General features: G+C 40.2%; 1 protein-coding gene across 1 annotated transcript; it reads left to right on the forward strand.

Annotated features, from left to right (window-relative positions):
* Positions 1 to 217: 217 nt before the first annotated feature.
* Positions 218 to 1,795, forward strand: GPR101 (G protein-coupled receptor 101; the record flags this gene model as incomplete). Its single annotated transcript, XM_081126353.1, has 1 exon — positions 218 to 1,795. One exon carries the CDS (start codon positions 218 to 220, stop codon positions 1,793 to 1,795), a length of 1,578 nt encoding a protein of 525 aa, XP_080982479.1.
* Positions 1,796 to 14,247: the final 12,452 nt, after the last annotated feature.

Consider the following 14,247-nt stretch of genomic DNA (forward strand, 5'->3'; position numbering starts at 1 on the left):
GGGAGAAGTAGAGAGACCCAGAGAGGAAAAGGAGGATTGAGAGAAAGTGCCTGGTAGGTGCAGGGACGGCGCTGCCCGGTGACCCTGGGGAGGAGATCAGGCAGTTAGATGCGGAAGCAGTGCCTCCTCGACAGGGTGACTAACCTGGCCAACGTGTTTCTTTCGTCCCCAGCACAGGCAGTGAGTGTGGTTCCTGTGCCCCCTGCACTGCCCACTGATGCCTGCTCCAAGCCTGAACCCCGTCTCACGTCCGCCCGCCATTGACATGAACATGAATTCCACCTGCACTAACACTACGTGTGACAGCAACAGCAGCCACACGTGCATGCCCTTCTCCAAAATGCCCATCAGCCTGGCTCACGGCATCATCCGCTCAAGCGTGCTGCTCATCTTTCTCACCGCCTCATTCATCGGCAATATAGTGCTGGCACTCGTGTTACAGCGCAAGCCTCACCTGCTGCAGGTGACCAACCGCTTCATCTTTAACCTCCTCATCACTGACGTGCTGCAGGTTTTACTCGTGGCCCCCTGGGTGGTGGCCACCTCCCTGCCTCTCTTCTGGCCCCTCAACACCCAATTCTGTACTGCCCTGGTTAGCCTCACTCACCTGTTCGCCTTCGCCAGTGTCAACACCATCGTTGTGGTGTCAGTGGATCGTTACCTGTCTATCATCCACCCACTCTCCTACCCAACCAAGATGACCCCGCGTCGGGGTTACATGCTCCTCTATGGCACCTGGATCTTGGCCATCTTGCAGAGCACACCCCCACTCTATGGCTGGGGTCAGGCTGCCTTTGATAAGCGCAATGCCCTCTGCTCCATGATCTGGGGGGCCAGCCCCAGCTACACCATTCTCAGCGTAGTGTCCTTCATCATCATTCCACTAATTGTCATGATTGCCTGCTACTCCGTGGTGTTTGGTGCAGCCCGGCGTCAGCATGCTCTTCTGTACAACATCAAGAGCCACAGCTTAGAGGTTCGAGCCAAGGACTGTGCGGACAATGATGATGAAGAGGGAGAAAAGATGAATGAGTTCCAGGGTGAGAACAGGTGCCACAGCCAGAATAAAGGTGAAATCAAGGCCAAGGAGGACAGTGTGGAGGTCAAAGAGGGCAGCATGAGAACCAAGGAAGGGAGTATGGAGGCCAAGGGCAGCAAGAAGGTCAGAGAAAGCACCCTGGTAGCCAGTGATGGCAGCCTAGAGGATAAGGAAGGTGGCACCAAAGTTGAGAGCAGCATGAAAGCAGGCAACAGTCACATAGAGGTCAGCCAGTGCAACATTGACTTGGGTGAAGATGACATGGAGTTTGCTGAAGATAATGTCAATTTCAGTGAGGATAACATCGAGGCAGTAAACATCCCAGAGAGTCTCCCACCAAGTCATCGAAACAGCAACAATGACCCTTCTCTACCGAGGTGCTACCAGTGCAAAGCCGCTAAAGTTATCTTCCTCATCATCTTCTCCTACGTGCTATCTCTGGGGCCCTACTGCTTTGTAGCAGTCCTGGCTGTGTGGGTGGATATCCAAACCAAGGTACCCCAGTGGGTGATCACCATAATAATTTGGCTTTTCTTCCTACAGTGCTGCATTCACCCCTACATCTATGGGTACATGCATAAGACCATCAAGAAGGAAATTCAGGATATGCTGAAGAAGTTCTTCTGCAAGGAAAGGCCCCCAAAAGAAGATAGCCACCCAGACCTTCCTGGAACTGAAGCTGGCACAGAGGGTGGGACTGAAGGCAAGACCATCCCTTCTCATGATTCTGCCACTTCACCTCGAAGTGAGTTCTAAGGCAAACCTAGAACTGCCCACAGCACAGAAAACAGGAACAGCTTCCTTTTCAATGGATCACTCACAATCCCATTAATATCAACCCACACCATTTCAGGCAAAAGTGTTGCACACATCCATCTCACCACAAGATAGACGTATAAATGGAAGAGATAGGAACAGGTGTCTTCTCTTAAAAGTGTGTTCCTCAAAACACAGACTTGAGGATTCTGACGGAAATTTCACCACCAAAATTATTAGGCTCCAAAGTTCTTAAAGCAACAAGGGCTATCCATTTTGGACCTGTACCTGGTATTCAGTCTGTCTCCCCAGAGCTATAAGGTGTCGGCTTTCACTCTGAGGGAAAAGGAAGATGATGTCTGTGACCTTAAGGACTTTTAAGCCCTCAAGTCAAGAGATAATGGATAAGTTACAGCCTATGTTCAACTGAAAGAAAAGGAATGGACCAAATCATTTACAGAGCCCAAGAAACAGAACTTGACTGACTAATCAATGCATGAGATCCACAATGTGGTGCAAAGACTATTTTGGAAACTAAGACAAAGGCATCATGTAGCTAGAATACCAAAGTTTCCACATCCTCTACAGGGATCCAGAAACGTGGAAGAGGATAATAGGGCATATTTGAAATGGGAACCTAGTCGAAGGAAGAAGATAGAGAAATAACACACGTTCATGAGGCTAAACAATTGACTTTTTTCTATAAAACCCTGGGTTTGTGCATGAGCTGGGATCAAGGTCATTTTATGCAAATGGAAAATTGTCAATTCACACTGAACTATTTTTTATCTCCTATTTGAATAATAATGGGATAGAAGTTATGCCACTATTTCACAATTTTTCCTTTATGATTGAATTAGGATGCTCACAAGAATCCTCCAAATCTCCTCTACAGGTCATTTGGGAGGAGGGCTGGGAGGGGGGTCCAAATAGCCATTTTTGGTCAGTCCTTCCCTCCCCAAAAAGTTCAACTAGAAGTGGACAAAGTTCTACAAAACTCATAATGCCAATCAAGAGTGATGTGCCCATAACAAATCTCTTTAATGTCCATGAGATCATAGACAAGAAATATGATCTCCACAGGGGGAGCAAGTAAATTGGGGTAAATATTTTTCTTCCTCCAGGCACACCCATGTGCCTTTTCCACCTGCAGTTCTCTCTAAAGCCTTTAAGCTCTCTGCAGATGTGGAAGAGAAATATAAGAGAGTCAGAATAACAGACAGAATAGTTTCTCAATACCTGGCAAGCATCTGACCTGTTCCACACAATTGTAAAATCAAAGTGTTCAGGTTAGACATATCCTAATTATTGCTGCTGAAGTATTATCACTTTGGGAATACCTTTACAATATCTAAATTATCCCTGGAGTCAAGACAGAGGAAGAGTTTTCTAATCTTAAAACCTGAAATCACTTTGGGTAGCGATACACCTATGTATTTCTGAAGGTACACGCCATAATGACTTGATCAAATAACATGGGACCATAAAATGGTCATGACAGTGTTTTTTATTCTCCTGAAGATCAAATTAAATAACTTTATGGCCATCCAATTGTTCATACAGAAATCCGTCGAGAAAGGAGGATGGAATATTTGGTTGAAAAATAGTTAATCAGGTAGTTGTACATAAAGATGGCCAAATTCAGTTTAGCCTCATTCTTGTGTGAATACCATGTCTATATAGAACTCAAATTTCATTTATACAAATGCCCACCTCATTCATATTTTCTTTATCTCTTCTTCCTCACAATTCCAACATGAGCTTCTCAAGGGGGAGAGGTAAAGAACAGTGTATTTGGGCTGTGAATAAGTCTGCATGGGAATTTGGGACTGTCATGTTCAGAATTTAGGAAAAGAGAGGGGATAGACCCAAATAATATTGTGCTGATCTGTCAATTCAATATGTCCATGAAAATATTATTAGTTCCAACCCCATTAATTTGGAAGTTGTGGTAATTCAGACAAGACATGGGGGCTGAAGTTCACCCTTGCACAATCATTTATTTTTTACCAAAATATATAAATGAATTAAGTCATAAATTTACTAACATAATACTCTTACGGGAGGAGGCGTATTGCCTTGAAAATCTGTCATGGTAGGAGTTAGAGGTAGATGTAGCCTGTCTTTTGAGTAAAAATGCTTACCTGGGTAGGAAACAGGATTTCAAACATAAGTGTCTCCAAATATTTTGTTGAAACTGAACTTCTTGTTTTATTTTTAAAGCTCAACCCCTTCAAAGTGTATCAGAGAAAATTGTTTGCCAAAATCCCAAATCAAAATGGAACCAGACCTGTACGAGTGTGGTAAGTTCATTTAACAGCACACACACAACACTCTCCAGGGAGTCAAGACTCACCGATTTCCTTTTTAAAGTTCCTCTTTTCCCTATTTTAATCATCGTCCATTCTTACAGCAAAATGGATCTTTCAAAGGTGAAAACCTTTTGAAAACAGAAGACTGGGAAAGAGGACCTTTGAATTAAGAGCATTCTGCTTTGCTGACATTTTCTTCTTAATGAACAATAGGACCTCTATTTAGTTTGGAGAGAGCAACTGCTTCAAATGTTGTGCTATTTTGAATAAAACACTATCAATTTAATGAGGTTTTACTACACATACTGTTTCGTCATTTGAAAATCTGAAAGTGCAGGAAAAAAAGGTCATAATTAACCTCACATCTTCATGTGCAATAGCTTTCACTAAATGTTTTTAAAGGATGTATTCTTTTGCCAAGGCCACTCCATATGTGCAGTAAAAATCCCATTAAAGTATAGGGGCCAGACAAACCAGACTTTGAAATAATGTGATGTCCAATTAAATTATTTCCTTATTTAAGAATAATAGAACATCTGGTTTGCCAAGGAGTCACAGGTGCTTCTATGACTTCTATGAGGCAAGGATCCATCTTCTTTATGGCACCACACATGCCAGCTGCTGGGAAATCCTCTTCAATTTCGGCTCCTTGCCTACCTCTGTCTATCATGCCCACTGACTTCACCTGCCTCACACCGGCTCCTATGCTGGCCCTTCAGGAATATCCCTTGCCTGAAGTTCTGTGTGCTCACTCACTCCCATTTATCTCCTCCAAGTCTCGAGCTGACAGATTCACAGGGACCCGGGGCCCATGGAAGCAGGGAAAGAGAGGAGTGAACAGTAGGAGTAACCAGCAGTTAAAGGTATTTTTCTGTCTCCTCCCCAACTCCAATCCAATTTAGAGATGACTACTTCAAATTCAACAGGTAAGGAAAAGTGCCGTTTTATAATTTAGTAGAAGGTAGGCAGCCCACTTCTTACCAAAAATCTCCCAATACAACACATCTTTGGGGCACATTCAATTCTGTAGATACTATCCAATTATTTCAGAAAAAAAACTAAAAAATAGATATATATATATTACCTATAAAGTTATCAGGTGCCTAACATTGCCTTATTTTATACATAATTAGCCAGTTAAGCTAGGTAAAGTTACATCAAAAGATTTTTTTTTTCAGCCCTTGCCTGTGTGGCTCAGTTGGTTGGGTGGCATCCCATGCACCAAAAGGTTGCCAGTTCAATTCCTGGTCAGGGCACATTCCCGGGGCTCAGGGCCCAGGTTGTAGGCTGGATCTCCTGTGGAGGGCATGCCGGAGGCAGCCAATGGATGTTTCTCTCTCTCCCTTTCCCTTCATCTCTCTCTAAAAGTCTTTTTGTTTGTTTGTTTAAAAAAAAAAAGATTCTTTTCATACTATCTGAAGAATAATTTAAAGATTAAACTAGACTTTCTTAAATGTTACCAAAATGTTCTTTAAAATGTCTGAAATACACCATTTGGAAGAGAAAAACTATGCATATGGTAATTTGAGCTCTCCAAGATAAAATTCTCAGAGGTTGTTGGGATGAAACAAAGAGGAACAATTTAAACTACTGAATTATACTTTTTTCTCATAACTGCCCTCCCCCATATTTTGAGGGGGGGAATCAAAAGGAGTGTTTTCCCCTCTTGTCTTTTTTTATTCCTCTTTAAGACAAACCCCATGCTGTCAAGAGAGGCTTCTCTAAGCAAAATGTCTTTTCCTTCTAGAGCAGACACAAGATTAAAGAACAGTTGGCTGTGAGCCAGTTACCAAGATAAGAAGAGAAAATCCGGTCAGTCATGGCTTTTAACCCTCTCCCTCCTTATCTCTGTCTCTTTCATTTTCTATGGGCCAGATGGGTGCTCTTGGCCCCCTCAAAGCCCCTCCAAGCTTAGGTGTGAGGAGACAGAAGCAATGAGCTGCAATCAGCAGGCCAAAACCTAAAACTCAAAAAGAGAAACCCTTGTCATAAATCTCTCCAGTTACTTACAACCTCTTCCTCTATGGCAAATGCCCAGCTTGTTTATAGCAGTCTTCTGCTAAAAACAACAAGACTGGCTGAAAGAAGAAATAGGAAAGCTAAAATACACAGAACTTGGCCACTGATTGCCAGGTTACTGGCAAGTCCACTGCTCTTTGGTAAGTAAAATAAGAATCCTTGAGGTAAATGAAGGTTGCCAATAGGAGTTAAATGTTTCCATTATTGCCTCCCAAAGCTCTCATATCTCAAAGTACATACACGGGGCGGGGGAGGGGGACCACAGTAACGTGTACACTCACAAGATGTTTGCTATGTCTCGGAATTCACTACTGGATCTCTCTGGTTCTAAAATATAGACATAAACAAGATTGGGTTTAGTTTGGTACTTCAAAATTGAGTGCATTTCCTCCCTCTTCATCTATGCTACAATTTTAATGTTAAAACTTTGGTATTTTTGTCTGTTTCAGTGGTGTATTTCTTTGTGTAGTAAGTCTCCTAAATGTAAGCTGTAACTGTATATAAAATATGTGTTCTTGGAGATAAGGTGCTAGATATTAGATTGTATGTGTTCGTAGTGTCAACCTCAAAGATAGTACTTACATGTAGTGAGTTAATAAAATGCATGCAGAATTCTATGTGTGACCTTCACTTTGGTCAATTTTTGAAGTAGAACATAGTACATTTATTTTAATTTTTTATTTTTAAAGTATACTACAGGATGTATATATAACAAATGGAAACTTATTCTGGTACAATTGGTCATTAATGTGAACTAATCTTAGCTGAAGTCCTCCCAGCAGTTCTCCACAATAGAGATGGCACTGGTATGCCTGTTTTCCATTGATTGAATGTATAGAATACAAAATCAAAAGAGACAATCCTTTTCCTTTTGAGGAGCAAAGACCCTAGGATAGGTTATTGGAGTCCTGTTGGTAGGATTAAAAGAATATTGTATTCTCAAGACCCAATTAGTACCTGACTGCGAACTGACGAGATTTGCATTTAGTAGATCTATATTGTGACCATTCCTGCCTTCTTAGAGCAGTACAAAAACAAGAACAAAAAAACAGGAAAGGGCTGCTCCATTTTTTTATTTCATTTTATTGATTGTCTGAGAGATAAGATGGATGGGTAAATAGATAGAGAGGCAGTGGGACTCCTCTGGGGGTCACAGCCAAGGTGTTTGAGAACTACTATCATATATCAATGACATTTGCATCAGACAAGATAAGATAACTAACTGTAAGATGCGTTTATTATATTTTTAAAACAAAAATATTAAAACTAGAATATATATATATACCCTCATTAAATAATTTCTAAAACTGTCTTTAATACCAAATTTTGTGCTGCTTTGAGACAAAACAATAGAAACATGCATTCAGTCAATAAACAGCTCTAATATTTTAAATTTTGAATTTAAAATTTTCCTTTTCCTTCCAAAAATGTATTTGTAATTTAAAAGTGCCTTTTTAAAGGATTTCCAAACTACAATCCTGGGGCCAAGTTCCCATTGGCACAACCTACCTTCAGGTGCATAAAAGGGGCGGGCTTTATCCTCCTCCCCCCCCCCCCCAGCAAGAAAAGAAACCCCTCACGCCCGGATCACATTCCTGAATCAATCCTGTTAGGTGGGTCCGTAGTCTCAGAGACTCTGCCTAAGGACAAGGTTTCACGTATTGGTTGGCCTTAATTGCATTTTTTCTAAAATGGTTACAACACTTTTTTTTCTTTTTTTTTCCTTTTTTTTCTGGACAGGGATAATGGACTCCTGCTTGGGGAATGCAGAAAGCTTGATGTTTGTGGTTTAACTAAATATTATTAAGTAATGTTTGTGTTTCTTAAATAGGTGCTGTTAATCTGTCCTTGGTATATTCTTAAATATGCTTAATAAAGTCTAATTTTAATTGTGTACCTTGTTATTATGTGCTCTGCGGGATAACAGCAAGGGAGACACATAACTACGTTTCCATCCCTTCTCTTTTGCTTGAACAGAGAAAACAGGGGATAAACTAACTGTATTACACAGTAGAATTAAATATATGGGCTCCAATATTTCACATTGCGCTATTCCAATATAAGAAATATGCAGTGGGATGGACGAGTCATCCTGATGGGCTTCCTGGAAGAGGGGCATTTGCCTAGACCTCTATGAATGAAAAAAATTTCAAAGTGTGGGTGGGGTGGGCAGTGTGGAAAAATGGGGCCAGATAGTTTATGAGGCTCCCAAATGTCAGTCTTTCTCAAGGCAAACAGGTTTAAACAGGGGGAGAGGAATCAATAGCCTTTGTTTCAAGGAAACAGTATTACCCAAGACCTGGGTCACACCCACTGGGCTCCTGCCCCTGTCAGGGCCTGGACACCTTCCTCAACACAGTTCAGCCACACCCACACCCACACCCACACCTGCCTCAGTTCATCCCCACCTCACTAAAGTTTATAGAATAGGAGGGCAGAAGCATGCTCCCTCAAGCCTCAGTTTCAGAAAATGGCTGCCTCTAACACCAGCCATGACCAAGGAAAACACAGGACAGATGAGATAGGCAAATATGTCTAAAACCTTAGACCCCACTTGTTCCTCTTGAGTCAATGTGCTTGACCTACTAGTAGCTCTTCTTCTGGTTACCTAATTGGAAGTAGTACAAGGAACTGCGTGCCTCATGCTCTCAGGGAGCTAGTCATCTCTGTTTCAATCAAAGTAAAGTGCTCTTCTCCATTTTTCAGTCCAAACTCAAGCCAAGTACTGACTTACACACTGGATTTCAAGATTCCCAAAGATGGCAGCCATGAGAACTGCATGTGGCAGCCTTCACCTAATCTATAGATGATTTTTTCCTACTGCAGAAATAAATTTGCCTTTCTAGCAAACTGCTACCATCAATGTAAATAAGAGGGCTTATAAGTTCAGATAAAACTATCAGGCAGCAAACCTGCTGGGAAAAGAGTCCCTTGAAGCTCACGATAACACTACTTAGTTCAAAGTATTTAGAGAAGACTGGAGTTGGTTCCAATGAATCTCATAATAGCAGTTACTTCTCTCAGGCAGGGCTTAGGGCTCAGTTTTGGATTACAAGACTGAATGGGAGATGGTTGAGGGGATCTGAAAACTTCACTGTCAAGGGACATCTTTGGCCTGTTGCCACTCCCTCTCCCACCAGTCTCCTTCAGTCGCCAGGCCTACTTGCCACCAGTCATAGCTCTGACCCCTCCAATACAGACAAAGGCATACTAATGGCTAGTGGATTATTTTCTCCTTCCATAAGGTAACTAGTCAACTCTTCTTTCTCTCCCACCCTCTTTCAAAATGCAACTCTCTGACCCTGTGCCTCCTCATTACAGTCTCTTGGCAACACTACCTCTTTAATCCCTACACACAAAAACAAGTACCCCTCAGTTTAAGGATGGCTTTGAGAATGTTGATGAATTGAAATGTATAGAGAGCCCTGGCCAGGTAGCTCAAATGGTTAGAGCATCGTCCCAGTATGCTAATGTTTTGGGTTCGATCCCCAGTCAGGGTACATACAAGAATCAACAAATAAACACATGAATGCATAAATAAGTAGAACAACAAATCTCTCTCTCCCTCTCTCCCTCTCCATCCCAAATCAATAATTATTTCTTTAAATTAAAAAAAATGTAGCCCGACCGGGCGTGGCTCAGTGGTTAAGCGTCGACCTAGGATCCAGGAGATCAGGGTTCGATTCCCGGTTGGGGCACATGCCCGGGTTGTGGGCTGCAGCCGATCAATGACTCTCTAATCATTGATGTTTCTATCTCTTTCTCTCCCTCGCCTTTCCTCTCTCTGAAATCAATAAAGATGTATTTTAAAAAAATATATATAAATGTATATATAGATTTCAAACATTTTTCTCAATAACATAAGACAAATATTTATCAATAAAATTTCTTTCAGAAAATGTATGATATTCATGACTGCTCCCTCAAAACTTCAAGCTTGAAGAATATTTGCAACACCAATACCCAAAATTTTGGAAGTTGTGACACCTGACTATTGCTTAATTAAGGCAAATAAATACAAGAAAATTGACTCCGAAGATTTGTTATCTACACACAACTAAGTCAAACTTGAACATTCTCAGCCTTCAAAGGATAACAAACAGAAAAAGACAGCTAACAGCCAGAAACGTTCATATTTGAGAAATAAGTCAGCAAGCAGCATCTGGTATTTCATAAAATCTGTATGCTAAACCAATGTACATTTTTAAATGATCACCCAGATACTTCGGTGTAATATAATTTGTACAATTAATTCAAGTTAGAAAAATTCACATTTTACCTAAGATTTATTTGACAATAATTCTCATGCTCTAAACAAAATGAGGAAGAAAAAAGAAAAACTTTTTTATCTGAAAAATCAGTGTACTCAACTTAAAATTTTTTTAATAAATCCTTGTTCTAATTGCTTTAAATTAAACCATTTCATGGTATCTTTTCACGAAAATATTATTTAGAATAAACCTGTTTCCCAATCTGTTTTTTCACCATATCATCAGTATTTTGTGTCATACAAATTGAGGCCAGACAATGAGACTTTAAATTGATATATATATTTAAAACACATCATTGGAAGCATATATATTTATATAGATGTTCATATAGATATAGATATTCAGAAGCAAGGCTGATGTGCCTGGAAGCCTTTGGAGACATTCTTTAATACACTTTCACCACACTATAGATTTTACTAATAAACCAGAAATGGGGGGGGGGGGGAATCCCTGAAACAAAATGAAAAATATCTTTGTTAACCAAACACTGTAGTGAATCGAAGTTGCTTTCTCAAAAACACAAAGCATGTCTGTCTTAGTTCTTCCAATTAAGAGCAGTCAACTTTATCAAATAGAGGGCCACAGAGCAGATTCCACAGACATCCTTTGGTTGCTGGTTTAGCACCAGCTCAAAGAAAGTACCTCTTTCTTGAGGAGAATGTGGAGAGTTGAATTTAAGAGAATGATCTTTGGTGTCAGACGAATCTGGGTTTAAACAACTCATAGGTCTAACACTTCCTGAGTGATCTTGAACAAGTCACTTAATCTCTCTTTGCCTCAGTTTCTTCATCCATGCAATGGGAGAAATATGACCTACACCTCATTATAATTAAAAAATTAGATAAAAATTAAGTGAGATAAATGTATGCAAATAGTTGACATGTAGTCAACTCAATAAAAAATAAATGTATTATATCTTATGTTTCTATATTTCCTATTAGCACATTGCCAAGCCCACAAAAAAGCTTAATAAATATTTGTTGGTTGGTCAACAATTAGCATTAATACATTTTATGCCTTTTTTATCTTTGACCTTTAGGACTGAATCTTTTAATAAAGCAAGGACAACTTGGTATAATAAAACACAAAAATCCTGTGATAGCTAATATTTGTGTGTTAAGATAATTGGACTTTTCCTTCAATACACTATATTTCATCTAGCACTTTGTGAGAAGGTAGATTCTTTAAGTTAGTGATAAATTTAGTAGACATTCTCAAAATATACTGAACTTCATTAGCTTCTCTTTTTGATCAAAATATAACTATTGATTTCAGAGAGAGGAAGGGAGAGGGAGAGAGAGAGATAAAACATCAATGATGAGAGTCATTGATTGGCTGACTTCTGCACACCCCCTGCTGGGGATCGAGCCCGAAATCCGGGCATGTGCCCTGATCGGAATCAAACCACAATCTCCTGGATCACAGGTCGATGCTCAACCACTGAGCCACACCTGGCCAGGCGCATTAGCTTCCTTTAATGAATAAAAATATATTAAAAGCACAGGCAGTGAGAAAGCCAACAGAAAAGTACTCTGCCCTTTTTGAATTCTTCTGGGTCTTTAAAGCTCTTTGTATCAAACTAGCTTCAATCACTGCAGAGTGATTGGTGATTCAGAGCCTCAGATTTTAAACATGATCTCTTGAGTTGATCAGAACTGTACAGCAGTCTCCCTTATCCATGGTTTCCCTTTCCATAGTTTCAATACCTCCAGTTAACCACAGTCTGAAAATATTAATTGGAAAATTTCAGAAATAAAAAATTCATAAGTTTTAAATTGCATGCCATTCTGAATATCATGATGAAATCTTGTGCTGCTCTACTCCATCCAGCCTGGGATGTAAATCATCCCTTGTCCAGTGTATCCATACTGTATAGGCTCCCCCACCCTTTAGTCATTTAGTAACCAACTCAGCATCAGATCGACTGTTGGGGTATTTCAGTGCTTGTGTTCAAGTAACCCTTATTTTACTTAGTAATGGCCCCAAAGTCCAAGAGTAGTGATGCTGGCAATTTGGATATGCCAAAGAGAAACCTTAAAGTGAAAAGGTGAAAATTCTTGACTTAATAAGGAAAGAAAAATATCACATGCTAAGGTTGCTACGATCTATAGTATGAATGAATCTTCTACCCCTGAAATTGTGAAGGAAAAAGAAATCTGTGCTAGGTGTACTTTCTCGCACCTCAAAGTGCAAAAGTTATGGCCACTGTGCATGTAAGGGCTTAGTTAAGATGCAAAAGAAAAAGTCATTTAGTAACCACCTCAGTTATCAGATTGACTGTTGAAGTATCACAGTGCTTGTATTCAAAGTAACTCTATAGTAGCCTAACACTGCATCACAACACCTACATCATTCACTTCACATCATCTCATCACATAGGCATTTATCATCTCACATCATCAGGAGAAGAAAAAGGGTTAGTACAGTACAATAAGATATTTTGAGAGAGATAACACTCACATAACTTTTATTACAGTATATTGTGATAATTGCTCTATTTTATTAGTTATTATAGTTAATTTCTTACTGTGCCTGATTTATAAATTAAACTTTATCATAGGTATGTATGTACAGGAAAAAAACAGTATATATAGAGTTCAGTACTATGCATGGTTTACACATCTGTAAGACTTCTACCAACAAAAAGTTGGGTAGAAGACCACCAGCCACAATGCACATAACTCCCTTTGGCTCAAAAAATGAGAGGAAGAAAAACAATTGGGCAACATTTTAGACACACTGTTAACAACAACAAAAAAATGCTTTTTTTAAAAAAAACTTTTTTTAGGTGTTTTTGTTTTTGTTTTTTTAATCCTCACCTGAGAAGAGGGAGGGGGAGGGGGAGGGGGAGGGGGAGGGGGAGGGGGAGGGGGAGGGGGAGGGGGAGGGGGAGGGGGAGGGGGAGGGGGAGAGGGGGAGAGGGGGAGAGGGGGAGAGGGGGAGAGGGGGAGAGGGAGAGAGGGAGAGAGGGAGAGAGGGAGAGAGGGAGAGAGGGAGAGAGGGAGAGGGAGAGAGGGAGAGAGGGAGAGAGGGAGAGAGGGAGAGAGGGAGAGAGGGAGAGAGGGAGAGAGGGAGAGAGGGAGAGGGAGGAATATTGATTGGCTGTCTCCTGTGAGTGCCCCAACTGTGGGGATTGAACTCACAACCTAAGTATATGCCCTGATTGGGAATCAAACCCACAACCTTTTGGTGTATGGGATGATGCTCCAACTAACCAAGCCACCCAGCCAGGATGAGAAAAATGCTTTTTAAAAAAATAATATGCAATGCCAGTCAAGGCTGTAGGGAAACTGAGACACTCTGCTAATGATAAAAAAAGCATAAAAAGCCATAAAAATATTCATACTTTTTGACCTTGTTATCCCATTTCTGAAGGAAATAATCCAAAATAGCGAAAAAACAATTTCAATAGTGAAGAAACCATTAAGTAAAGTCATCTGCTCAATGGATTAAGCAGCCATAAAAATGATAAATATAAACGATATGTAGCAACATGGAAATATACTTAGTATATTAATAAAGTGTCTTCCTACAGTCACAATATGCCATATTAAATATTAAATATGAATACTCAATATTCACAACTGTAAAGCCCTATACTTCTCCTGTGATGCCATGGATGAATTCAAGTACCAATGAGGTAATGTGTTGACCATAAGGAAGAGCTTTGGACGAATGCATAATTATTCTAAATAAGTGTGAAACTCCTCAGCATTTTTTACATGAATAAACATTGCTAATTTTAGAAAATCATTCTCAGAAACATTTCTACCTCAAGGAAGAGTAATCACCTATTAATAACTACTAATCAGCAATTAATAACTAGATATGTACATCTATATTCCAAAGA

This window comes from Miniopterus schreibersii, assembly GCF_964146895.1.
Source record: "Miniopterus schreibersii genome assembly, chromosome: X".
Classification (NCBI taxonomy): Eukaryota; Metazoa; Chordata; class Mammalia; order Chiroptera; family Miniopteridae; genus Miniopterus; species Miniopterus schreibersii.